This window comes from Sarcophilus harrisii, chromosome 3, assembly GCF_902635505.1.
Source record: "Sarcophilus harrisii chromosome 3, mSarHar1.11, whole genome shotgun sequence".
Classification (NCBI taxonomy): domain Eukaryota; kingdom Metazoa; phylum Chordata; class Mammalia; order Dasyuromorphia; family Dasyuridae; genus Sarcophilus; species Sarcophilus harrisii.
In genome coordinates this window covers 144,034,610-144,062,424 of record NC_045428.1, presented here as the reverse complement: position 1 = coordinate 144,062,424, position 27,815 = coordinate 144,034,610, and the positions used below count along the sequence as shown (strand labels likewise).

Below are 27,815 nucleotides of genomic sequence, written 5' to 3'. Positions count from 1 at the left end.
TTTAGAGCTGGAAGGGAGCTTAGAGCTTATCTAATCCAAACTTCTCATTTTTACAGGTAGAGAAATCTGAGGGCTAGAGAGGTTAGGTAACTTGTTCAAGTTGATAGCTATTAAGTGGGACAGTCAGGATTTGAACCTTGTCCTCTAAATCCAACACTCTTTCCATTGCCCCATGGTGTCCTTTGAAGGCTATATTTAACAAAATACAAGCTGTGGAATTTTCTAACCAAGTTAAAAAGGTATTGATAAGCCTGACAACAGGCTGTTTTCTTACCATTTGAAAATCAGACCAGATGGTTTTAGAGAAGTCCATTGGTAGAAAGTTGGCTACTATATGATATTTTTGGCCATAAAAACGTGTGAAAATTCTATTATACTAAGATAGAGTAGGGTTGTGATTTTGTTGGTGGAAGGAGTGCTCATACTAATGAAAACTCAGACTCTTTGAAATGTTCTCCATGGTAATTTACATGGTACCATAATAAAAAGTTCATCTTTAGGAAAATACTGCATACTGTTTTTTTATATCATTGGCATAAACTTTCAATCAGTCAGATATCCTGGTAAATTGATTGTGTGTATGTATATACATATATACACACATATGTATGTTTATGTATACACATATATGCATGTACATATGTGTGCTTACATAATATTACATTATATATTTAATATATGCCATGTATATAAATAACCACATTGTATATAAATTATGATTAAGACAATTCAGAAAACCCTTGTAGGTCTTACAGTGATTCAGTCATTATTTTACTATAGAAAATACATTTCATAAAGAATTTTGATTACCAATGCTTGAAAATAGGATTTATAATGTATGTCTCATAAAATATCTGATAATATTTTAGAATCATCATTTAATTTATAACACTATATAACCTCATTAATATCATAAATTCATATTTTACTCCACTCTGCCTGGATTTATCTGTATCAGGACCAAAATTCTACAAGAAAAATAAATCAAGTATTAAGTAAAAAGGAACATTTTAGCATTTAGTTTCTATCTTTTGTGAACTTGAGCCACAGTACCTTGAGCATAATAGTTTCTTTAAAAATGTTTTTTGAATTTAATTGAATTAAAAAGACTTAATCTCAATTAATTCACTGACATTATTTTAAACTAATATAACTTCATCCTTACTGTTCTGGGGAAATATGGAACAAAAGGTTAAGTCTAACAAATACAATGCCTCATGCCTAGAGAGTAAGGTGCTATTAATATTCTGTCAAAGAATATTTGACTCCTCTCTTGACTAGAGCCATTCATAAGTGAAATTATTCTTGACCCAATACTTACTTAATCTTTGAAGGCTGAAAAAAGTATGATATATACATTTATTTATTGTTAACTTTGTTTTTAGCTGATAGCCAATCTGAATTGTCCCCCATTCCATTACTTATTACTCAATGAATGTGAATATCACTTAACTTTTACTGCTTCTATCTCCTTATCTCTCTTGTTTATTTTTTCTAATATGTCTTATGTGATATCTTATCTATTTTAAAACAGGGCACTGGGCTAAATAATATCTTAAGGATCCTTCCTCATTTATATATGGCATGATATATATAGGTTGTAATATGCTAATGAGGTTGTTAAAAAAAAGTAACAACAAACATACTGGAATTTATGTGTGCAAATTAATATTGAAAGCAGTGACTTTAGGGAGCAACATACTTATTCCAGTTATGCTGCCCTTGCTCAAAATATTCACAAAATTTATGATTTGTAATTTTCTTCAGAGACTGGCATATTATTTCAAATACCTTAAATTGTTGTGAGTCTTGCTCCTTTAATAAAATCCCTGAAACCTTGGAATTGTCTTTGGTTTCTCCCTTTCCCTTACACCTACTAAACTGTTAAATCATATCAATTCTACTCCCCAAAATAATTCTCAGCATCTATTCTCTCCTTTTCATTCCCATTACTAATATCTTAGTTTGGACCTTCATTATTTCTCATCTGGATTGTTGCAGGAGGCCCTTAACCTGGCTTTCAGAGTCTTGGTTATCTCTCTTTCAAACCATAATGACTAGTTGGGCTTCCTAAAATTTAGCTACAATCACAGCTCCCTATTAAAAAATTTTAATAGATCCCTGTTACCTTCAGAATAAAGTACAAATTGTTCAGTCTTTTATTCAAAGTTCTTTACACTAGGACTGGTTTCTTTCACAGATACATGAATATGAATCTTCTTCATATGTCCTATGATACCTGAAAACTATTACTAAATATTCACTGAATACAGTTTTACCTTCTTATCTTAGTACCTTTCCTGACATTGTTCTATCTACTTTAATTTCACCTTTCTCTGCATCTCAACTTGTCAAATACTTACTCATCCAAATGCTACTTCCTCCAATAACTACGTTTCACATTCAGATGTGATCTTTTCCCCTGAACTTCCACCCCATCTTGTACTATTCTATGACAAATAGTTTTGTCTTGCTTTGTAATTTCCTAAGTGCTTGCCTTGATTTTCTTATTAGATTATAAGATCCTTGATAGCAAGAATTGTGTCTTATCCATTTGTTTATACCTGCATTTCCTTACACTTAGTTTGAGTCCAAACAATATTTGTTGAATTAGAAATAACAGATTGTTAAGATCAAGTCTGGTAAAGAAGGCTAGTAAGTAGAGTGGAAAAAAATGAAGCATAACTATAATAATGTTGCTGATTTTCTCAGAGGGTAAACTGACTTTAAAGGCAGTTATAATGGAGAAGATGAGGTTATGATGGTTACATTTGCCTTAATTCAGTTTTTTCTTTTTTATCTCATTTATTCTTTACTATTTTTTCTAGTGTTATAAACATAAATCCTCAAGAAAGTGATATATTCTATGATGTCATTGCTATTGTTGATCCATTAACAAGAGAAGCACAGAAGATGTCTCAATTACTGGTTGTAAGATATCACAAAAATTTAATTATATAATCCTCTTTAAATTTGTAATTAGCTTATTCAAATTTGTGTTTTACTTTGTTCTGGTATCAACTATATATAGACTTGTAAGTGTGTGTGTATGTGTGTATAATATATATATCATATATATAAAATATATAACTCAGTGTTTTATTGAGCAATTCAAAGTTCTTAGCTCAGAAGAGAATACACACACAAACAAGGCAACTTTATTACTGCTGTATAAAATTTGATGCATTTTTTGAAAACTGTCCATAACAGAGGTTTACAGTTCTACATACAATCTTCTGTCATTCTTTGTAAATTGAAATATTTATATTTATTGACATTAAGTTCATAACAAACAAAAATTAAGAAGGAAAATCAAAATCACTTTTAAAACTTTGAAGACATTTGAATATCTTAAAGAAGAATAATGTAATAGAAAGAACAATAGATTTCAAGTCCAGATCTTCTGTTCATTGGTTATATAACTTCAGCAACTCACTTAATTTCTTAGAAACTCAGTTTCCTAATAGGTTAAAATGGGAGAAATAATCACAGGTTTATTGTAAGAAAAATGCTTTGTAGGTTAAAATATCATATGAAGGAAAATTGTTATTACTATTTATAATGTATATATTCTAACAACCTGATTTACACTACTGAATAATATAAAAATAAAATAATTGGTATCTATTTTTATTCATTAAATAAGTTTGTAAGGAAGTTCTCATTCAAATTCTTTATTAAATAACTAAGCAAAATAAACTTCACAGTTGATTTTTTTATTACATATTCTTTTAAGATGTATCAGTTCAGTTTTGGATTTCATACTTCTGTATATGATTATAAAACTATTCAGACTAAAGATAGGAAACAACAGTTAGACAGTCTAAAAACCAGAATGAGTGTAATGCTTTTGTGCGAGCCTTATTTTAAAAATAATAATAGTCTTTTATTTTTCATAAGTAGTTTTCAACAGTCATTTTGCAAAACTTTGTGTTCCAAAAATTTTTCCCACACTCCCTACTGTCACCCTCCCCTAGACAGCAAGTAATCCAGTATAGGTTAAACATATGTAATTTTTCTAAACATATTTCTACATTTATCATTCTGCACAAGAAAAAATTAGATTAAAAAAGAAAAAATAAACAAGTCAGCAAGTAAAGGACAATTTTAAAAAATAATATGTTGTCATCTACATTTAGTCTCCATAGTCCTCTTTCTGGATACAGATGGTTCTCCCCATCACAAGTCTATGGTAATTGGCCTGAATCATCTCATTGTTAAAAAGAGCCAACTTCATCACAGATGATCAACACATAGTCTTCTTATTGCCATGTACAATGATCTCCTGGTTCTGCTCATTTCACTTAGCATTAGTTCATGTAAGTCTCTCCAGGATGCTCTGAAATCATCCTATTGGTCATTTATTTCTTATAGAAATATTTCATTACATTCATTTATATGCCATAACTTATTTAGCTCCTCCACAGCTGATAGGCATTCAATCAGTTTCTAGTCCCTTGCCATTACAAAAAAGACTGCTACAAATATTTTTGCACATGTGGGTTTTTTTTTCCCTTTTTTATGATCTCTTTGTGATACAGATCCAGTAGAGAGCCTGATGGATTAAAGGATATGAGGTTTTATAACCCTTTTGGCATAGTTCTAAATAGGTTAAATCCTGCTTTCTACATTAAATATGCACATTTTCCTTTAAAATACTATATCATCCAGAGGCATTAGGGTTCAACATGATTCTTTTGTATTAAGGTGATATATCCTTTTATATTAGGGTACTGTTTAGATCTGAGAAACTCACATTAAGACAAAGACCATAAAATGAAAAACTTGTTTATACCAAATTATATAAATATAACATCTTTCTCTGAAAAGTGATTTATTGTAAGGAATAGGAAGCATCATTATTTTGCATATGGAGAAATTAAGGGTTATGCAAATTATGAGTGATAAAATTATACACACACACACACACACACACACACACATATATATATATTAGATGCAAATAAGTATTTACTGTGTCCTTCTCAATCACATCTTTTGTTGCAAAATTTCTTTCTGTCCTTTCATTACTCTCAAACCTGTTTTCATCCTTGTCTAACAATTTTGGTAAATTGTTTGATGTATTAATCTTCTCTGGAACTGAAATTGCCAGAGTAATTACTCTTAAAATTTTTGAAAAGGGGAGAAAATTGAGAGTCCATAATTTCTTAGCCATGAACTATATTGATTCTCGGTCTGTTTCTTATTTTATATCTCAAATAATTGTTTTATCTTATTGTTTCATACTAAGGAAATGTGGCCACAATCAAATCATAGTTTTAGTTATGTAATATTTTTTAATAGGTTCTTGGCCAAGTTGTCAACATGAAGCTGAAATTGTTTTTGAACTGTAGGCAAAAACTTTCAGAGACACCATTGAAGAGGTGAGTACTTAATATACTGCCTGAATTATCAAAAACTCATTAAATATGTGTTTTGACTTTATCCTATCCTAGATCTGATTTTATCCTATTTTTAATAAATTATAAGCAGGTATTAAGCACCTTATGTGTGTACAAAGCACAATGCTATACCTTAGAGATACAAAGACAAAAATAAGTCAATCCTGCTGTCTAGGAATTTATACACTATATAATCATTGTCTTTTTTGTAACTATTTCTTTTTTAAATTTTTATTAGTTTTTAATTTATGGAATAAAACAAGCATTTCTTTAACTTATTTTTTCACACAAAAAAAGACTATTACACATGAAACTACAAATCTGTTTTGTAAAACTTGCTATTTTTTTAAAATATATAATGAAATTACCATATATATTTCTTTTCTTTTCCTTTTTTTTCTTCCCTCCCCCTATCTTTGCCTTGAAGACAGCTACAAATATGTGTGTATAGGTATATGTATATATGTAAAATTATTCTATACATTCTTTTTTATCAGCTCTTTTCATTATGCAGATAACATTTTCCCTTCAAATATCCTTTATATTTAATTTGGATATTTATTTTTTTGTTTTTTTTTTCATAATTATAACTTTTTATTGACAGAACCCAAGTCTGGGTAATTTTTTACATTATCCCTTGCACTCACTTCTGTTCTGACTTTTCCCCTCCTTCCCTCCACCCCCTCCCCCAGATTGCAAGCAGTCCTATACATGTTAAATATTTCACAGTATATCCTAGATACAATATATGTGTGCAGAACCAAATAGTTCTCTTGTTGCACAGGAAGAATTGGATTCAGAAGGTAAAAATAACCCGGGAAGAAAAACAAAAATACAGACAGTTTACATTAATTTCCCAATGTTCTTTCTTTGGGTGTAGCTGCTTCTGTCCATCATTGATCAATTGAAACTGAGTTAGATCTCTTTGTTGAAGAAATAATTTGGATATTTGTAATCAAAACAACTTATTCTTTAAAAGTTGTTCTTAAAACAATATTGCTGTTTTTGTACAAAATGTTCTCTTGGTTCTGCTCATTTCTCTTCATTATTTCATGCAAGTCTATCCATGTTTTACTGTCTTTAAAACATTTAAGATCAGGTGCTGCTAAATCTCCTTCCTTTACATTTTTTATTAGTTTCTTTGATATTCTTGACTTTTTTTTTCTTCCAAATGAATTTTGATGTGATTTTTTTATAATTCAGTGAAATAAATCTTTTATTTTGTTAATTTTTGTTTATTAATTGTATATTAATTTTAATTTATTAGTTATTAATTTAACTGAGATGGTATTGAATACATAAATACATAAATAGTTTAGGTAAAATTATTTTCTATCATATATGCCTAACCATGAACAATTAACATTTCTCTATTCAATCTTATTTGTAAGAGGGTTTTTTAAAAATAATTTTGTTAATATGGTTCCTGGGTTTGTTTTGACAGATGTACTCCTGGATGTTTTATACTGTCTAGAATTATTTTAATGGGGTATTTTTAAACTATCTTTTCTTGCAGGGTTTTGTTTGTGACATATAGGAATAGTAATGATTTATATGGATTTACTTACTTCCTACTATTTTGTTAAAATTAGTATTACTAATTCAACTAATTTCAACTAATTTTGTAGTTGAGTTTTTGAGATTTTCTAATTATATCATCATATTGTCTGCAAAGAGTTAGTTGTATTGCCTCATTCCCTATTCTGATTACTTCTTTTTTTTCTTCTGTTATTGCTATTGCTAGGATTTTCAATATAATATTGAATAATATTGGTGACAGTAGACATTCCTGTTTCACACTTTATCTTTTTGGAAGGATTTCTAGTTTATCCCCATTACAAATAAAAAGGCATGCTGAATGCATGAAAAGCATTAGATAAATTCTTTATATCAATTTAAGGGAAAAACCATGTATGCTTATACTTTCCAGTGTTTTTTTTTAATAGAAATAATTGTTGTAATTCATCAAAAGCTTTTTCTACAACCATTGATATAATCATATGATTTTTAAAAAATTATTATTTACATAACCAATTATGTTAACAGTTTTCCTTATGTAAACTCTCCCTGCTTTCCTGCCATAAGTCCTACTTGGTCATTAATAGTTCTTAATAGTTTTGTTACGGGTAAAACAAGAATAAGACTTCTAAAAGCAATTTGTCTATTTCAATTTACCAGGATTTTTCAACTTGATGTTCATTTTTATTACGCTTTTGTAATAAGTGCTTTTTCATAAAAATAAAAACATATGAAATATACCTTTTCCCCATTTTTCTTTTTTCTGTTAGTGGTGTCAAGATTAGATAAATGGCCCCAAAGCAGATAGCAGGAGGAAGTTAGGCAGGCAGGCAGTAAGTAGAATTCATTCATTAACTACATTATCAGATCCTAATATGAACAATGAATTAAAGTATAATTTATTTATTGATGAGAGTAATCCCAGTCACTTGGATGATTGGGATTACTCTCATCAATAAATAATAAATTATACTCAATAATATTCTTAGCACTATTTTGGTATATTTTATATATTATGCTTTTCTTTCCAATAATAGGTATTAACTCTGTACAGGATTTTTTTTTGAGCAAGCAATTTCTAATATGGCAGTCAAACTTTTTATTTAAAAGGTTTCAGTTGAAAGTTATAAGAGTTTGGGGATACAATGCTTATCTTTATATTTTTTTATCAACAGTTTTTACCGGTTTGTTTTGGAACCAGAAATTACTCCAGGGCCAAATAACATTCTTTCTTTGGGCCCTATGGCAAAGTTCCAAGAAATGCCTGAATCACCTCTTCTGACTCTCAACATGATTACTCCTGAAGGCTGGTTGGTTGAAGCAGTGCACAGTTCCTGTGACCTTGATAATATTTACTTAAAGGATGTAAGTTGTAATTTCCAGTTATTTATATGAGAGCAGACTAAACTAGCTTCCCATTTTAAATTTGGGCTGAATTTTTATGCCCATAGAGTTGGAGGGGCAAGATGGAATATCTCAAAGAGTATTAGTGAAATATCTTTTACCTCATTCTTCAGTTTAAACTGCTATCTCCAAAATTACTAACGATCTCTTACTTGCCAAAGTTGATGTTCTCTTTTCATTTCTCATTAAAGTGTTTGCTACTTTTGACTGTGTTAACCACCTTCCCTCCTGGGTGGTTTCTCTTAAGTTTTTGTGACACTGTTCTTTCCTGGTTTGCTTCCTAACTATATGATGACTCTATTCTGTCTCCTTTACTGTCTCATTACTCATATTATACTTCTAACCATCAGTGTTCCTTAAGATTCTTCTCTACATATAGTAACATTCTTGGTAAAGCTATTAAGTCCTATAGGTTTAACTGTCATCTCTTTTCAGATTTACATGCCTCCACGAATTAGTTCTAGATCACTAGTTGCCTACTGAATGTTTTGACTTGGACATCTCAGAGACATCTTAAACTCAGCATGTCAGTTTAAAATTATACTAACTTTGTGTTCCTCTGAACCTTCCCCTTTTTTAGACTTCCTTATTAGGAAAGCTAAGTGATGCTGTGGATAGAGCATCAAGCCTAAAGTCACAAAGATTTTAATTCAAATCCAGCCTCAGGCATTTACTAGGTGTGGAACCTAACTCATTTATATTTGTCTCAGTTTCTTCATCTGAAAAGTGGGGATAATAATAGCATCCACCTTCTGGGATCATTATGAGGACCAAATGAGATAATTACAAAGCACTTAGCCTAACACCTTACATAGTAAGTGCTATATAAACGTTATTAAAGACACCACCTAACTTCTGTTATCTCAGATTTGTAATCTCATTATCTTTTATTCTTCATTTGGTCCTCATCACTATAAAAACTTCCTCATTAGGTTCCCTGTTTCTAGTCTTATACCACTCTAGTCCATTCAGGGTGATTTTCCTTATGTACAGATCCGAATACATCACCACCCTAATTGACCAATTTCACTGGCTTCCTTTTGCTTTTAGAACAAAATAGGAACTCATAAACTGGCCATAACCTGACTTTCCAACTTCAGTATACATTATTCCCTTTCTAGAATTCAGTGTGCAGTCCTTTCAAATTAACCTCCTCTACATTCTTAACACACATTCCATTTTCCACCTCTAGGTCTTTATATTGACTAAACCCCATAGCTGGAATGGAAAAATCCATACCTCTCCTTGCCTCTATTCATTCATTCTCACCCTTCATTTAAGATGTTGCTCAAATTTGGAACTATGCCCAAAGGGCTATAAAACTATATATATATCTTTGACCCAGCAATATCACTACTAGATTTGTATCCAAAGGAAAAGGACCTATATGTACAAAAACATTTACAGCAGCTCTTTTCTGGGAGGCAAAAAATCAGAAATAGAGGATCTATCCATCAATTGGGGAATAGCTGAACAATCTGTGGTATGTAATTTTGATGGGATATTATTATGCTCTAAGAAATGATGAGTGGGATACTCTCAGAAAAACCTGGAAAGACTTCCATGAGCTGATGCAAAGTGAAGTTTACTATGCCCAGAATAACAGACATATTGTAAGATGATCAGCTGTAAATAACTTGTCTCAGCTACATAATGATCCAAAACAATTTTGAAGGATTTAAGATGAAAAAATGCTATCCATCCCCAGAAACAGAATCAGTGGTATCTTTCCCCCCAACAAACATAATCGTGTTTTCTTTCTTTCCAATTACATGTAAAGATAATTTTCAACATTCATTTTTGCAAGATTTTGAATATCAAATTTTTTTTCCTCCTTTCCTTCCCTCCCCCTTCCCCAATATAGCAGCCAATCCAATAGAGACTGTGTATCTATATAATCATGCTGGGAAAAAAAAAATTTCCATATTATTCTTGTTGTAAAAGAAGAATCAGAACAAAAGGAAAAAACCCCAAGAAAGAAAAAACAAAAAGAAATTAAGAAAAGTGAAAATTGTATACTTTGATCTCCATTCAGACTCTGTAGTTCTTTCTCTGGATTTGTGTAACATTTTCTATCTCAAGTTCCTTAGAATTGTCTTGGCTGATGGTTGTCTTAATATATATTGAAGCATACTTTTTTTTTACTTAAAAAAAAAAAAGTTGCTCAGATGTCATCTTCTACATGAAGCTCTTCCTGATTCCCCAACCTAAACTACTTTTTAATTACTATATGTGTACACACATACACACATACATATATGTACAGACATATATGTACTTATTAATATTGTATATATTATATAATGTAATACTGTTTGTTAATATATATTCATATTAATATGAATGAAATAAGCTTCCTTCAAAGCTAGCTCTGTTCTAGATTTCCAGGGCTCATCCTCCAAAAAGCTCTTCTTTTTCAGTTGTTTCCCAGTGTTGATAGACTTGTTTCTAAAGGTCACCAGAAACATGGATGATCTCTAGTCAACTAAAGGCAAGATGTTTCTATTAATTCCATGAAAGAAAAGTTTATATTGTGTAACGAGATAACAATATAAGAATTTTTCTTCATGCTTTACTTAAAATAGCACCATCTTTCCCCTTTTGTCTGCCCCTTCTGTGATATAATCAAGTGGGCAAGAGGAGAGGAAGGAAACCATTTGATCATAAGTAGTCTGACAAATTCAAATTCATACCATATTCAAAATAAATGTGAGATAAATTTTTGTAGGAGAGAATAAAAGCAGTTGGAAGGATCAAGAAAGGTTTGAATAGAATTCAAAGATTTGGGTGCTATCATATTATTCACATAATTCTACTACTACAGCAATTATCTATTAAAAAGCCTTTTCATAATAAGTTGCTTAACATTCCCCCTTACAAGCTAAATTGATATTACTATTAAAACTACTATGCATTTATAAAAGAAGGAAAATGACAACTTTCTTCAACTTCTGTACAAATATCGTAAGGCCAAAAGTCTGGGCCAACAACCCTAGGATCATCTACAATCTTTGGTTATGATATTGAAGGGATTATGAAGTTGGTTAGTCCAGAATCACCTTTTTTTTTTATAAATGAGGAATCTGAGGCACAGAGAGGTTAAATGACTTGCCCATGGCCATAAAGGTAACAAATGTCAGAGATAGATTATGAAAACAATTTATCCTGCTCTAAATCTAGTTCTTTCCCATTGTATCACAAAAAGATCAAAAGAAAAAGTAAAAAGAAAAAAACATAATTTATCCCATAGCATGGTAATTAGATTCACGCACCCACATATACACACGTGCGGGATTTTTATCTCAGCTATAATTGTGTGAAAAAGAGCATGATGTGAAAAATGACCATCATTTATCATTAATCCAGTGATAATCCTCTGGATTAATATAATATTAATATAATAATATATTATAATTATGGTATATTATATTTATGATTATATTAATATATAATGAATATAATATGTGATGATTGCATAATAATATGTTAATAATAATATTAATGTAATAATTACATAATAAAAATAATCATTCTCTTTAAGAGAAGATAGAAAGGGATTACCATCCTCTTTTGAACCTGATTGAAAACATAGGTAGTGCTCTCCAAGACATAAATAATTGATTTGAATAGTTAAAAATAAGTTGAATTTGAAAGGAATGTTAGTAATAATAACTAGCCAGTGGCATTCCAAATACATAAGTGTGGAGGCAGTTTTACCTTTAATTTTTAATTATTGCTAAACTTGGTCCACAGCATATAGTCAAACATTTCAATGATTCTGACACTACAAAGAGAATGTAGTTAATCTCAGTGAAAAAGTAATGTTGGAAATGTCATTTATCTCTAACCTTCTAAAATAACTTTTTTATTTAGATTCTTGCCTTAAGAGAGATTTTCTTTTGTATTCTTACACTATCATACCACTAGCTCATTGGAGATGTGAGATCATGCCAGGAGAGAAGTTGGAGCTGGAAAAGTAGATCTCAGAATCATCTGCATAGAGATGATAATTGAATCTGTGACTAATGAAATATAAGGAAAAGAAAATAGGACCCAGGACTATGGGAATACAGATAATTAGCTGACATAACCTGATCATCCCTTTTTTGAACTTGAATGAAAATGTGCTATTAGATGAGTATAGAGAGAACCAGGAGAGAATAGTCCTCAAAAACTAAAGAGAATATCAAAGAAAAGAAAATGATCAACCACTGATAGAAGCTGTAGACAGGTCATAAAAGATGATGATGATAAAGAGAATGCTGTGAGATTTGAAATCATTAGAAAAGAGAAATCATTAGAAAATCTGGATCTGAATGAATTCCTTTATTGCTCAAGAGCATTCCTAGCCCAGATCTTCATATTCAGTTTGCCCCATGAATACTATGTATGCAGGGATAGAAAGATTCCACAGTTTCTTTGCCTTACCATTGGGTGCACAAGCCAAGATAGTTTTGAACCCTGAAAGGGAATACTGTAAGGTTGTTATCATAGAATGGAAAAGTCATGTTTGTTCTTTAAGACTATTCTACAAATTTATACAGTTCCATAGTCTATCAAAATATTTCCAAACGAATATAAAGATTGTAAATTCTCTTTCTTTTTATTATGTTATGATAAAACTATTGCTAGCCTATGGGAATTCATGTTGTGAAAGATGAAAATGCCTCACTTAAATTGTGAATATTATCTTCATAGATTGAGGGAGCTGTCAGAGCAGAATATGAACTGGAGTATTTACTGCTTGAAGGACAGTGCTTTGATGAAACTACTGGACAACCTCCTCGGGGACTTCAGTTTACCCTAGGCATGAAAAAGAATCCTGTTATGGTTGATACCATTGTGATGGCCAACCTTGTGAGTATTGACTCGAGTAATTATTTTTCCATATCGACTAATTCAACATTTATTAAGCACCTCCTGTGTATATAATAGATAGGTAATATGGTACAATCAGGGAGATCTATGATTAAACTCTTCTTGCATGAATTAGCTGTGTGAACTTGAACAAGTCACTAACCTATTTGAATAAGTGAAAAGAGCTTCTACAACTAAAACTATCCAAGCAGATGAAATAGCCATTCTTTATTTTATTTTTTTTATATTTTTTTGGTTAAACAGAACAGTTTGCTATATCCTAAAAGAGATTCAAACACAATATACAGCTGTTAATATTTATTGAGTTCCTAGAATAGCAGGGAGAATGTAACATATTTGGAATGATAAGTGACTCTAAAGGATTCATGAGTTTTTCTGTGGATGCTTCCTTCACAAGTCCTGATCACAGCCCATTCTTTCAACTTCATGTGTTCAAAGAAACCATTACCTAGAAACTAAAAACTGCATGGCACTCTAGGACTTCAAACTTTTGAGGTTGGTACATATGATCTGCTCACATTTGTACATCGTTTGAGTGTTGTTCAAGAATTCTGGATCATGTTTGACTACAACAAAGCACTGGAGTACAATGCTTAAGGAGTACCATACCATTATACAGTAATGCCATAGGAGAGCTAAAAGAGGTTATTTAATATGTAAGAAAAAAGAAAAATTAATTTTAATGGGGGAAATAAGAAGTGATGTGACCACTGAAATGGGCCATGAGGAGATGGTTAAGATTTGAGAGAGCAAAGATAGAGGGATGGACATTCTTCATTAATTAGATCAACATTCTTACAAGAATGTCTTAAAACTATAACGTAGTACAGTGGAATATTGAGATACTAAGATAAAAATATATATATAAGAATGCCTATATTTTATATTCTATAAAAGAATAATTGAGAAATTTAATTAAAAGCATAAGTAATAACTGACTTAATCTTATTAGAGTTTATTTTAATATGATTAAACATCTTTATTTCATTACTGCAAATCAATTTTCAAGGAAAACTGAATTAGAGTCTCTTTTAGAATTTTTTAAACATATCTTTAGTTTTGGATAATTCTAGTGCAATCATGTTTAGAGGTAGAAATATATAAACTAGACTAGATTAAAAGGCCCTTCCAACAAAATTTTTTTTTAAATCTCTTTATTAAGTCCCTACAGTAGGGACCTTTATCTCTACTCAATATCTGTCTTTTTAAACATTTAAGTATAGTCACAGTGCTCTGAATCAGCAATCCTCTTTTCTTCTTTTAAGGGATATTTTCAGTTAAAAGCAAATCCTGGTGCTTGGATTCTGAGATTACGCCAAGGGAAATCTGAAGATATTTACCAGATAAGTAGGTAAGTGATCCTATTTTAGAATAATGTGCTCTATCTTATTTACTAGCTTTTACAAAAAAGATGTTAAACTTACATAATAACATATAGGAAAATGGTCCTTAGCTTTAAAGGATTTAGCAAAACTATTCTCCTCCCCCAGACCCACCTCATTTTCCTAACCTTATCCCAGTTTGAAACCTAGAAATCATCTTTGAATTTATTTTCTCTCTCTCTTGCTCTTGCTTTCGCTCTTTCCCCCTCCCTCCCTCTCTCTTCTCTCCTCTTCTCTCCTCTCCCCAGTTAAAAAAGTGTTATTCAATCATTTGCCAAGATTTTTCCACACCATTTCACAAAATCATCCACACTCAATTCTCTAAACTTCTATTTTTTCATCTAGGTCCTTCTCACCTCCCACCTGGAGTTATACCATAATCTCTTAAATCTTATTCCAAACTCCAGGTTCTTTGCCATCTAGTCCAGTACATCCTCCCCAGAGCTACCAAAGCAATTTTCCTAAAGACTGATCTTGTCATTCCCCTCATCAGGAAACTCCAGTAGCATCCTATAAGTTCAGTCTAGGATAAAATACAAACTTTTATTGGACATTAATTCTTTTGCAATATGTTCCAAACTCATTAGTCATTTCTCCATTTCATCAACTCAGTGTTGTTCTTTATACATGACATTCTATCTCTTACCTCTGTGCCTTTGCACAAGCTTTCCACCATCCCTGGGATGAACATGATCCCAAGAGGGTTCCTTTATTATTCAACTCAAATATCATTTCCTAGGTACAAATTTCTGTGATGTCCTCAGCTGCCAACTCCAGCTTTAAGGAATATTTCTTTTGTATCTACTTGTATGTGGATATGTTGCTTTCTCCAATAGAATTTAAGTTCCTTGAAGTCAAAAACTTTTAATTTTTTTATTCATATCTCTAGTCTAATTTCATCTTTGTATCTCTTATCTAACATAACATGCTGTGCACATAGTAAACATTTTAAGAAATGATTGTTATTTCATTGTCTCTGCACCTTATGTAGTAGACGATTTGGGACAAGTTATTTAATCTTTGTTAGCCTAAGAAACAAACAATGCCCATTTTAATCTCTTGATGAGTTTGTCATGAAGATCAAATGAAATAATGGATGTGAAAGTATTTTGTAAATTATAAAGTACACTTCAAATTAAGGGTGTAAGCTATTATAATTATAATTTGAACGGAAAAAAATAAATTTTAGATTTGCCCAATTTTATTTAAGGATACATTCCTCGTTCTTCTTATCTTTGATCACCAAGTTTTAGCCAAGGAACATGGGGAAACAAAGAGATTTCACATACTAGAAGAAGCCATTTATTGTTAATTTCCTCCCAGCATTTATTTTGTACTACTTTGTAGTAGCTTTGTAGATTAGTAAGGCTGGCAGTTTTTCTAATGAATTTAAATTTTGTTGAATGTCAAATCAATAATGCAGGAGCAAAATATTAAATTAGTTAAAAGGATAAAAATAGAGATAAAATTAATATCCTGTAGATATGACTAGTATATCTTATATAACGACTGGACTGTTTACCTATGTGGCTTTCAGCAAATCATTTAACTTCTTTGGGATTCACTTTCCTCATCTGTACATTAAAAAGTTTCACCTTGTTCAGATACCTTCTAGCTCTAATATCTCAATTTACAAGCTTCTGATTTCTTTTCTAATGACCTCATTGAAAACAGAGGGGGAAAAAAGGAAACCTTAAATATATATCTTTAAATTGACTTTAAATATTTGAATATTTTCAGTACTGTACAGTCATAACCTTTACCATAATAATATCGACAATATACAAATGAGTATTAGTCAAAGTTTGTAGTTCATTATTTTAATCATCACCATGGATTTCAAAACTAGGTTTATTTTTTTTCTTTTCCTAAAGATATGATCAAAATCAAGATCCCCTCCCTGCCCCATTGAGATCTAGTACTGTCATTGTTCAATTAGTTATTGAAGGCCTTTATAAAGTTATAGGACAGGCAAGTCTTGATTATAAATGGTTTCACAGTAGTACCTTGGTCAATATATAATCGTGATAAAACTTTTGACATATAAATTGAATAAATAACATTTCTTGGGAAAATGTAATATTGAAATTATTTTGTTTAAAAACCTGAAGATGCTTTTGATGTTGTAAACCATCAATTTTAACATCTCTGTTTAAGTAAATTGTTAGTATATATGTGTTCAATTGTTTATTATATTTTTAATCATGATCAGTTCCATTTGTTGTGATAAAAACACATTCTGTTAACTCTGATTTCACTTATATAACACAGATAGATGTACAGACATTACAATTAAGGTTTTTCCATTATGCATAGATTAAAAACATTTATTAAGTGCTTGCCATTTGCCACCTGTTATGCTAAATTCTTGGTATGCAAATAAAAATAAACAAAATAAATTTTGTCCTCAATGAGTTCACATTCTAATAGGGGAAGATAATATATATAAAGGGGAAAATGGAATAGACATTGGGCAGTACAGTCATAGTGGCATTACTGGCAATATCCAAGAAGTGTTGTTGAAGCCTAAGAATCAAGCAACATAGAAGTATAGCTGGTCTATCAAAGCTCAGGATGTTTCCAAGGTCAGAATCCCATTTTCAGGTCAGGAGGGAATGGAGGCAATGACCATGGAGGAGACTACATGACTGAAGATTTTGGAATGTAAGTTTATACAATTGGGGAATTTTCCAGATACTTCAAATAATTTTTTTAGACTTACCAAGGAAATACCCCAATGAAAAGATAAATATGAAACCTGTTATTTTTTTCAGAGAGATTATAAACTATTAATATAAAAAAATAAATATATGGCAACTAACACCAACATTAATTAGTTGGATAATCTTACCATTAGTCATCAAGGTCTGACTACTGTTAAATTTTATGAGCATTGGTTGACATTATCCATACCTTAGACTTTAGCTATGTCTTTATTTTTGTAAGCTTAAGGTCATTTAGGTCATTAATCATTTAGGTCTTAGAATAACAAATGTGTTGCTATGATTGAAGCATTTTTGTATATATTTTCAGGATCAAAATATTTTTGTATGAGATTTTTCCTCTCTATAAAATATAAACAGGGGAAGAAAATTGTGTGCTTGTTCACCTGACTTTCTCCATATTCAGTTCAATTCAAGAGTTTTACCTTTATTCTCACTACATTAGATTGGAGCATCTATTGATAAAACAATGTATCTTCCCATATCTATCAAAGCCTCCATTAATGTGCCTGACTAAACTTCTTCCTTACTGGCTGCAGGCAGTGTCTATTTTTATATCTTTACTTCATTACTCCTCTCTCTCCTGATTTAATCTAATACCCATTTCAGATTTTTGATTTGGAAATAGATCCAAAGCAGTCCAAAGTAGTTAATTGAGTGAACTGACCTCCAAACAAGTTTATTTAGAACAATTATGAAACAGAAAGCAGCCCTTTTTGCTACCTAGCTTTACTTGTACTTGTGAGAATAATTTTTTGAACATAAGTATAAAATTCATATTTACACTTATTAAATTTTATATTTGATTTAGCCTGTTTTTAGCCACTTAAGCCTTTAAAAATCTAACCCTCTCATCTACTCCATTAGCTAAGCCCCCTAGGTTTTGTCATCTGTGCCTTTATCCAAGAATAACTAATGTTAAATTACTGAGAAAAAATCTCTGAGGCATTTGAACAAAGACCTCCTTGGAAGTAGATATTTCTCTCTAATGACTATTCTTTAGATTTGGTTATTGAGATAGTTTGAAATTCGTCTTATCCTTCTACTGTTTGGACTATATCTCTCCACTTAAAGTGCATGAGAAATGCTGTCTACTTTGCTGAAATTTAGGTAAACAGTATCTAAAGCATTTCCTTGGTCCTCCTAAAATATATTCTTTCATAGAGAAAGAAAATAAAGTTAATCTGTCATAATCTGAACTTAATTTTTAAAAAAATTATGTCTCTTAATGATTAGTACTTCCCTTTTTAGAATTCAGATTGTATTCTTTTAATAATAATGAACAAATAAAATGTATCTCACGCCTATAATCTTTTTTAGGGTGCATTGAAAGAGCCAAGTGTATTTGCAGATAAATGCAATGTAAGATAAGCAAGCTATATAAATGCAAAAGAAAGGCAAAATGAGCATGCTAAAAGTGTTACAGCAATAATAATGAGAGGCTTCCTGAAGAAATTAGTTAATGGAATACCTCTTATTATTATATCAAAGCACACATCCTTAAACTATTTTCATAATAAGTATTATTATTAATTAAAGAATAATTGATTATTGAGCAAAGTTGACATGTTCAAAATGGTAGTGCAAATGAGGAACATTTTCTTTATACTTTCACCATCTATATATAGGATACTAATGCTGGTAAATTAGATGAATCTCAAATAGACTTTTGATCCTGAAAAAAACCAAGAAGGAAAATGGTAAATTCCCATCTACAAACGCCTCTAAACATATCTAGAAAATTGACCAGTCCAAATCTTGATGGGGAAATAAAAAAAAAGTGACAGTGCCTTTTATTTAACCAGACTAAGAGGGAAAGTGACAGAAAGCTCTACAGACACTGAGGATAGGGACAGGTGTGAACTGGAAACTTCATTAGATAATATCCAGTCTTGGGTTACTGATCTAGGCTGGAATGAGAAAACAACCTGTATATAAAAATACCCTGGATATAGCACCAAGAAAGGAGGAAGTTCAGAAGCCAAGAGCAGCAGTTTGGCTCAGATTCAGATGAGGGTTTTCACTTCCAATATCTAATAGATACCTCTGGTGAAAGTATAACTAAAAGAGGAATCCTAGAACAAAGGGAAATCTTACAATTATGCCTCTGAAACAACAGCTTTCCAACTGGCTTATAGGGGTAGAGTTCAACAAGGGTCTATTTTTTATTAGACTTAAATACATTTTGGGAACTTGTGGATTTCAGATGAGAAGGGCAGCAAATGGACTTTCCCCTGAAACAGGTCACTCTGGGAGCACTGAAAGCTGTCTCCAATCTGTACCTGAGATATGGGAATAATATAACATTCAATAACTCAAAGAAAGCAGCACAAGACCCATCCATACTTTCCCTCCAGAAATATGAAATATTTCAGACCTAACATTAAGGTCAAAGTCAGGAAGAAGATTATTAAAAAAATGAACAAACCAAAAAAGATTCACCTCATAATGAATTATTATGGTGGCAGGGATGCTCAAAACACAAACACAGAAATAGAGAATGACTCCAAAACATCTACAAGCAATGCCACAGGGGAAAATAGAGTTTGGGGACAAATTCAGCTAGAATTCTAGATGAAATGAAGCAGGAATTTTATAATGTTGTTAATAAATGAAATGAGCTCTTGAGAAAAAAAGAAATGAGAAAATAGGCATGAGGAAGCAAAGCTATCACTCTTTACAGATGATTTGATGGTATGCTTAGAGAAACATAATTAACTAAAAAAACTAATTGAAACAATTAGCAAATTTAGCAAAGTAGCAGAATATAAAATAAATCCAGATATCATAATTTCTATATATTGCCAACAAGACCCAGAAAGAAATGATAGAAATGGAAATTCCATTTACAACAACTTTAGACATTATAAAATAGTTGGGATTTTATCTGCCAAGACAAACCCAGAAATTATATGAACACAATTACAAAATACTTTACACAAGTAAAAAAAAGGATCTAAGCTACTAGAGAAATAATAATTGCCCATGTGTAAATGAAGTCAATATAATGAAAATGACAATTCCACTTAAATTAATTTTCTTATTCCATGTTATACCAATCAATATACTGAGGTGAGCAAAGCCAGAGTAACATTGTACACCAATATTGTAATGATGATCAACCATGAAACACTTAGCTAAGCTGATCAATATGATGATCCAAGACGCTTCCAGAGGATCATGATGAAAAATATTCACCTCCAGAGTGAGATCTGATAAATTCCTAAGTGCAGGTTGAAGCATAATGATTTTGTCACTGTATAGTTTTGGGGTTTTATTATTTTTTTCAACATGGCTAATCCAAAAATGTTTTGCATAGCTTCATATGTATAAAGGACATTATATGTATGGTTTACTTTTCAGTGAATCAGAGTGGAGTGGAAAAAGGAAGAGAATTTGGAAGTCAGTTTTTTAAAAACAGATGTTTAAAATATAAAAAAGAAATGAGATCTGTGAAAGAAAGAATTGGAAAGGGAATTTCCAGTTACCAGTCTGGCTTTACTGTTAACAAATCAACAAATGCCTTGGAAATTGGAATTGACCAAATGGAAGCCAATGACTCTATAAGTGGAAAAAGCTATAAAAATTTAAGAAAATTGGAGGTATTTCATAGAAATAACTGACCTAATGACCAGATTGGAAAGAAAAAAATTTGAGAACATTAATCTGAATACTGGGACTAAAAAAAGAGTCTAGACATCCTGTCCAAAAAAAAAATTTTTTTTTTAAAGAACTAGTAGGAGAAGAGGAAATAGAAAAAAATCTTACCAATAACCTCCTGAAAAAAACTCCAAAAGAAAACTCCTAGGAATAATAGTTTCCAAGTCAAAAAAAAAATCTGTATCTATATGTATATCTGTCTATATCTATATCTATATAGTAAGCATCCAGATATGATATTCTATCCAGCTATTATTACTATTAATGTTATTTCTGGGGTTTTTTAAATTAATGGGGCATTTATGAAAAATGTAGTATACGTTTGTCTTGATAAATTTATTGCAATATAATTGTTGTTTGTGTGTTGTGTAGTGTAGTATATATGGAGAACAGGGAAAAAACCCTATTCATATGGAAGCAATGTTAACAAGTTCCAAAACAGATTTCAGATTATGAACATATTTTAAATGTTCCTTCTCTCCTTGATTTCTCTGTTACACATACCAGACTACTGTCAACATCCAAAACCCATCTTTTAATTAATATTTATAGCATAACTGGGATTAATTTTTTTAAGTGGCAAAGAGATAAAATTCTCAAGTATCCAGCACAAAATCTTCTTTTAATTGATATTTAATAAATATTTGTTGCCTTGAATTGTAGACTGAATAACTTGTTGGTTTAGGACAGCTAGGTAGGACAGTACCCTAAAGGAATAGATCTGAAATCAGAAAGACATGGGTTCAAATCCATCCCCATGTATTTACTAGCTGTGTGACTGTGGGCAAGTCACTTAAACTGTCTGCCTCAGTTTCTTCATCTATAAAATAGGGATAATAGTAGCAACAACTTCCCAGTGTTTTGTGAAAATAAAATGAGATGTTTGTAAAACTCTTAAAACACTACCATATAAATGATAGCTTTTATTATTGTTGTTCTTTTGTCCCAGTCATTTGTCCTTGTTAAATGAATGATAATAAAACATTTCACTTAGATAAGTGTAATGTATGGGCTAGCTTTCTGGAGGTCCTCCAGAAGGGCCTTGTTCTCAGCAGTATAAACACCATAAGAATGATCAGGAATAGAGTCCAAAGTCTTTGTTGTCTTCTTCATAGTCTGTCTCTCCCAGTCTCCTCTTACAGTCTGTGACAGTCTGCCAATCTGACCCATTGACATTAGTGGAGGAGTGCAGGAGGCAGGCAAACTACCACGAGGATGGTCAAAAATGGAATGTCTCATTTCTAGTCCTTCTCAGCCCTTAAATACCCTATTACACTTACCTCATTACATGATACTTATTATATGTGAACTAGAGAACCATTACATCACCATGCTAAGTTCTAAATGTATATGTACTAGAGAACCATCATCTCATTAATTCTACTGAGTTAACACCTTGTTGTAAGTATCCTTATTTCAAGTATACTTCTCCAAAGTTCCAGCCCTCTACAGATAAGACCTATGATTAAAAGGTTATAATTATAAACTGGATGTGATGGAGACTAGTTAAAATGTTCCCTGGTACAGATTTAGCTTTATTATAGCAGGCCCCTATAGTATTTAATAGCATTTAATAAATTTTTTCGGTATCTTTGAAATAAAAGACTTAGAAATATGTTCATTTGCACAGGAAGCAGACAACCCCCAATTCTTTTTGCTTTTCCATTAACATTCTGTTGCAAAAGTAGGCAAAGTGATGGGTTTTTTTCATAACTATCCCTATGTTTTTTATTTATATTCTTCTTGTGATATGAGTTAAGATGTACAGTAAACCACACTGATTTTGGACTAATTCCTAGAGAATTTTATATGAAAGCTATTTTTAATTGTATTACTAAGAATATTATTCAGTTGTGAAACTGAGCTTAACAGTTAATAATAATAATGCAGGTCTACTATAATAAACAGATAAAGAATATATAAGAATTTTTATAGTTGTTATATTAACATGATAGTTTCTATTTACATAATTTTATTTTGGCATATAAGTAGATGGTTTTAAATTCCTTAACAAATATAACTTGTTCCCTAAAGTAGACAGTCTACTTACTATTATTCATTTCCTTAGTGACCTTATTTAGATCAGTCTCTATTCGAATTTTAAGAAATTTCCAACTAGACATGTCCAAATTATTAAAGTATTGTTGCACTTATATTTAGAAGTGAGGAACAGACCTGTGGTTACATTAATAGAGCAAACTCCCTCTTTTAATGTTCTGCAACTTATGGCCTCAAAGTTGTCTAGGAAAAAGGAATAGAGTGACTTACCCAGAGTAACGCAGCCCATAGATGTCATTAGTAGAAACTGAGGTCAGCTTGGGTCAGTCTTTGAGGTCATTTGCTTTATCCATTATACCACTCCATCTCTCCATATGTCTCCATATGAGAATAAATTTAATGAGACCCCAAATTTTCATATTTTCTAGTCATGCCAAAAAAAATTCTAGGTATGAATTTCTAGGTGTTTGTATAAAGTAGACTAGAAAGTATGGAATGAACAACTTAAGCATAATTTAGATTTAGCTTATATATTTGTGTATTTCTATAATTTTAGACATGAAGGAACAGACTCTTCACCAGATGTAGATGATGTCATTGTCGTATTAAGCAACTTCAAAAGCAACATTCTGAAAGTCCACGTATGTAAAAACAAAGCCTTTTTTACATGCATCATATTTGGTAAAAGATCTGAAATCTATTTTTTTCCAATATATCATATTCTATATCCTACTTGTCAGAATGCATTGTTAATCATTTAAATATCTAAAAGTTGTTGTATTTAGACTTTTCACTTGATTTTGTAAGATTCTATTTACATTTAATTTATGAGTAATATTTCATTCAGTTGGAATATGTAGAACAGCAAAAGTGTATCTAGTATCAAATTCAATAAATGATATAGGGTATACCAATGAAGCAGAATATTTTTTCTGTTTTCCAGTAACTTTTAAGTAATATACATACATACTAGTATAAAACACAAAACAAGAAAATGAACAGAATGGAGTAGAAATAAAGAGGTATATCTTGAAGGAGTTGAGTTTTGAGTCAAATCTTAAACTACTTAGCATAAATTGGAATTCTTCAAAAGATAGATGAATAATCTTGTTATTGCATAGAAGTGAGAATAAGCAAAATGTCAGGAATTGAAGAAATTAGTCTAATTGGATCAGAGCAGCATAGTAAGAATGATGAGGTTAAGTAAATTAGGAAAAAAGATGATGAAAGGTATTTTGCCTTGGTGGGCTGACAAATTTAAATTAGACAAGGAGAATAGAAAATTCTTAAATGGAAGAATATGTTGAAAATAGTATTTTAGGAAGATTTGTTAATTGTATATAGGATGAGTTGAAAAAAGAAGCAAAGAGAATGGATAACAAGCTATTGAAATAATTAAAACTAAAAAATGTCATGAGTACAAAGATGAACCAAATCAATGTTTCGTTACATGATTCAAATTGGTGATTTAAAAAGTGACTGCAATTTCAAGAACTGGGATCTATATAATTCATATCCATTTCTCTCTAAATCAGTTCTGTTCTACAATGAAATATTGACTAATTGATGATGAAAGAAAAGTCTTTGAGTTAGAAGGAATATCAAGTATTTGGTCTAACCAATAAACAAAGCTTGAATTACCTCTACAAAATAGCCTGGAAGTGCCTATACATGCTTGGCATAAGCACAAATTAATTATATCACTCCAAGGACATTTCTGCATAAAAGACAATAAGGAAAACAACAATTAATCCTGAAACAATAGATGCCAGTATAGTGTCCCAAAAGTCTTGGTGCAGTTTTAAGCTTTGTACAGCTTTTATCTTTGTTTATCATTTTATCAGTTATTATTTGATATTTTATAGTAATCTACTAAAAATATTACTGATAAGGCCTCTATATCCAATATATAGAAAAAAGTAGAAATACCCTTTAAGAAAATAGGAAAAGTGTCTCTACTTCACCAAAACATATAGGAGAAATATGCAGTGCATCAATTTAAAAATGATTTAGAGATCAGTTTCCAAAATATTTCAAAGAAAGGAAGATTCCAAAAGAATAGATATTGCCGGCATTTTAAAATGGAAAAAGATTAATGAGAAGAATGGCAACTACTGAACCATTGGTCTAATTTCTGATTTCTATAAAAGTTTTTATGAGAATGGTTTATGCATTTATTATAAGAAACACATTTTTCTGTAGCAGATAATATTTTCATAATCCAATAGTTGATTCAGAGATATAAAGAACACAAGATCCCGTTATGTTTATTCTTGGTTCATTTCTTTTTAAGGAATTTTATTTACAGTAAAACAGAACCTTAATAGGTCTCCTTCAGGGTGTTTTCTTATTGTTAATAATCATATAAGACTTCTTGATACAATAGCAGAGATCTTCTATGTTCTATCTTACTATTTAATTCAGTGATCCTTTACCTTATTGAAGGACAAAACGTGGAGATATTTGCCAATTAAAGGTGTTTTCCACTGTTATGAAGTTTGTCACACATTGGTGATAGATTCTTCATTTACTCATTTGTCAATAAAATTATGATTGAAATAAACCCCAGAATGCTACAGGGCCTTTTCACTCAGATTGATGTGTACTTCAAAGATATTGGCCTAACAATTCATATACGCAAGAAACAACTGGATGAAAAATGTATATTGCCTAAATTATGACATGCAGTTGAATGGACAACCCACTGAATTGAACAGTAAATGTGTTCTATACCGTTACTATGTATGTATAGCATTTTAAACCCACAACTAAATAGGATGAGGAAAATGAGATAGATAACTTATTTGGTCATTCAAAATCAGGAGGATAATATATTAAGAGTAGAATTGTATGATGAATATTATAAGCAAATCAGAAGAACAAAGGATAGTTTACCTCTCAGATCTGTGGAGAAGAAAGGAAGTTATATCCAAAGAAGAACTGGAATACATTATTGAATACAAAATGGATAATTTTAATTATATTAAGTTAAAAAGTTTTTGTACAAACAAAACCAATGCAGACAAAATTAAAAGGGAAGCAATAAACAGGGAAAAAACTTTATATTCAAGGATTCTGATAAAAGTCCATTTTTCTAAGATATATAGAGAATTGACTCAAATTTATAAGAATTCAAACTGTTCTCCAGTTGATAAATGGTCAAAGGATATGAACAGATAATTTTCAATTGAAGAAATTGAAACCATTTCTAATTATATGAAAAGGTGCTCTGAATCACTAATGATCAGAGCAATGCAAATTAAGACAACTCTAAAGTACCACTACATACTTCTCAGATTGGCTAAGATGACAGGAAAAGATAATGATGAATGTTGGGGGGATATGGGAAAACTGGGATACTAATACATTGTTGTTGGAGTTGTGAACTGATCCAATCATTCTGGAGAGCAATTGGAACTATGTCCAAAGGGTTATAAAACTATGTGTACCCTTTGATCCACCAGTGGCTCTACTGAGCTTGTATCCCAAAGAGATCTTGAAGGAGAAAAAGGGATCCACATGTGCAAAAATATTTTTGGCAGCCCTTTTTGTAGTGGCAAGAAACTAGAAACTGAGTGGATGCCCATCAATTGGAGAATGGCTAAATAAATTATAGTATATGAATGTTATGGAATACAAATATTATTGTTCTATAAGAAATGATTAGCAGGATGATTTCAGAGAGAGCTGGAAAGATTTACATGAATTGATGCTAAGTGAAATGAGCAGAACCAGGAGATCATTGTGCACAACAATAGCAAGGTTATACAATGATCAATTCTGATGGATGTGGCTCTTTTTAACAACTGGATGATCCAGGCCATTTTCAATAGTTTTGTGATGAAAAGAGCCATCTGCACCCAGAGAGAGGACTGTGGGAATGGAACTGACTGTGAATTACAACATAGTATTTTTACTCTTTTTGTTAGTATTCTTGCATTTTGTTTTCTCTCTCATTTTTTTTTCCTATTTTGATATGATTTTTTTTTGTGCAGCATGATAATTGTGGAAATATGTGTACAAGAATTGTACATGTTTAACATATATTGGATTACTTGCCATCTAGGGGAGGAGGTGGAAGGAAAGGAGAGAAAAAATTTGGAACACAAAGTTTTGCAAGGATGAATGTTGAAAACTATGCATATATCATGTATTGGTCAACTGCCATCTGGGGAGGGGGGGAGGGGGAAGGAGGGGAAAAATTGAAACATAAGGTTTTGCAATTGTCAATGCTGAAAAATTACCCATGTATATATCTTGTAAATAAAAAGCTATAATAATAATAAAAAATAAAAAATAAATTTTAAAAATATGCATATGTTTTGAAAATTAAAAAGCTTTAATTAAAAAATAGAAGTGTATGGTGAGAACTAAGTCTTAATTTCTTAATAACTTAGTCATTTAATATTTACTTCAACTTCTCATGAAATATTAGTTTCCTAGTACGTTTTACTTTTAATTAAGTATTAATCAAGTTAAACTAACAAATCTTATTTTAATTATTTGTCACAATACCCAGGTACAGAAAAAGCCAGATAAAATTGATGAAGATATCCTTACAGATAAAGATGAAGAAGGAAAAGGAATGTGGGATTCCGTTAAGAGGTAATTAATATTTTATATAAATATGTTGCTATGAAATAATTTATTAAAAAAGCCAAACTATGAGAGAAATTCAAATTCATAAAATTATTTTAAGATAAATTTAGAATTAACAGCTTGTATTGTTGAAACTAGCACCAATGAATGGATAAATTGGGCCATTTTAATGGTGTTACTTTCTTTATAAACTTAGAATAATTATTTTGTAAGCATGTACCATGTAAGCATAAAGAACAAACTTTATTTTC

The 27,815-nt window shown here is 30.9% G+C and overlaps 1 protein-coding gene across 5 annotated transcripts in view; it reads left to right on the top strand.

Annotated features, from left to right (window-relative positions):
- Positions 1 to 27,815, top strand: part of UGGT2 (UDP-glucose glycoprotein glucosyltransferase 2) — a 191,672-nt gene that overhangs the window by 121,457 nt on the left and 42,400 nt on the right. For all 5 annotated transcript variants that reach the window (XM_031958563.1, XM_031958562.1, XM_031958564.1 and 2 more), the window contains 7 exons: positions 2,829 to 2,931; positions 5,305 to 5,384; positions 8,096 to 8,285; positions 13,023 to 13,181; positions 14,468 to 14,553; positions 23,522 to 23,606; positions 27,485 to 27,570. In XM_031958563.1, the coding sequence (XP_031814423.1) occupies positions 2,829 to 2,931; positions 5,305 to 5,384; positions 8,096 to 8,285; positions 13,023 to 13,181; positions 14,468 to 14,553; positions 23,522 to 23,606; positions 27,485 to 27,570 (789 nt within the window). The remainder of the gene's footprint in view (positions 1 to 2,828; positions 2,932 to 5,304; positions 5,385 to 8,095; positions 8,286 to 13,022; positions 13,182 to 14,467; positions 14,554 to 23,521; positions 23,607 to 27,484; positions 27,571 to 27,815) is intronic.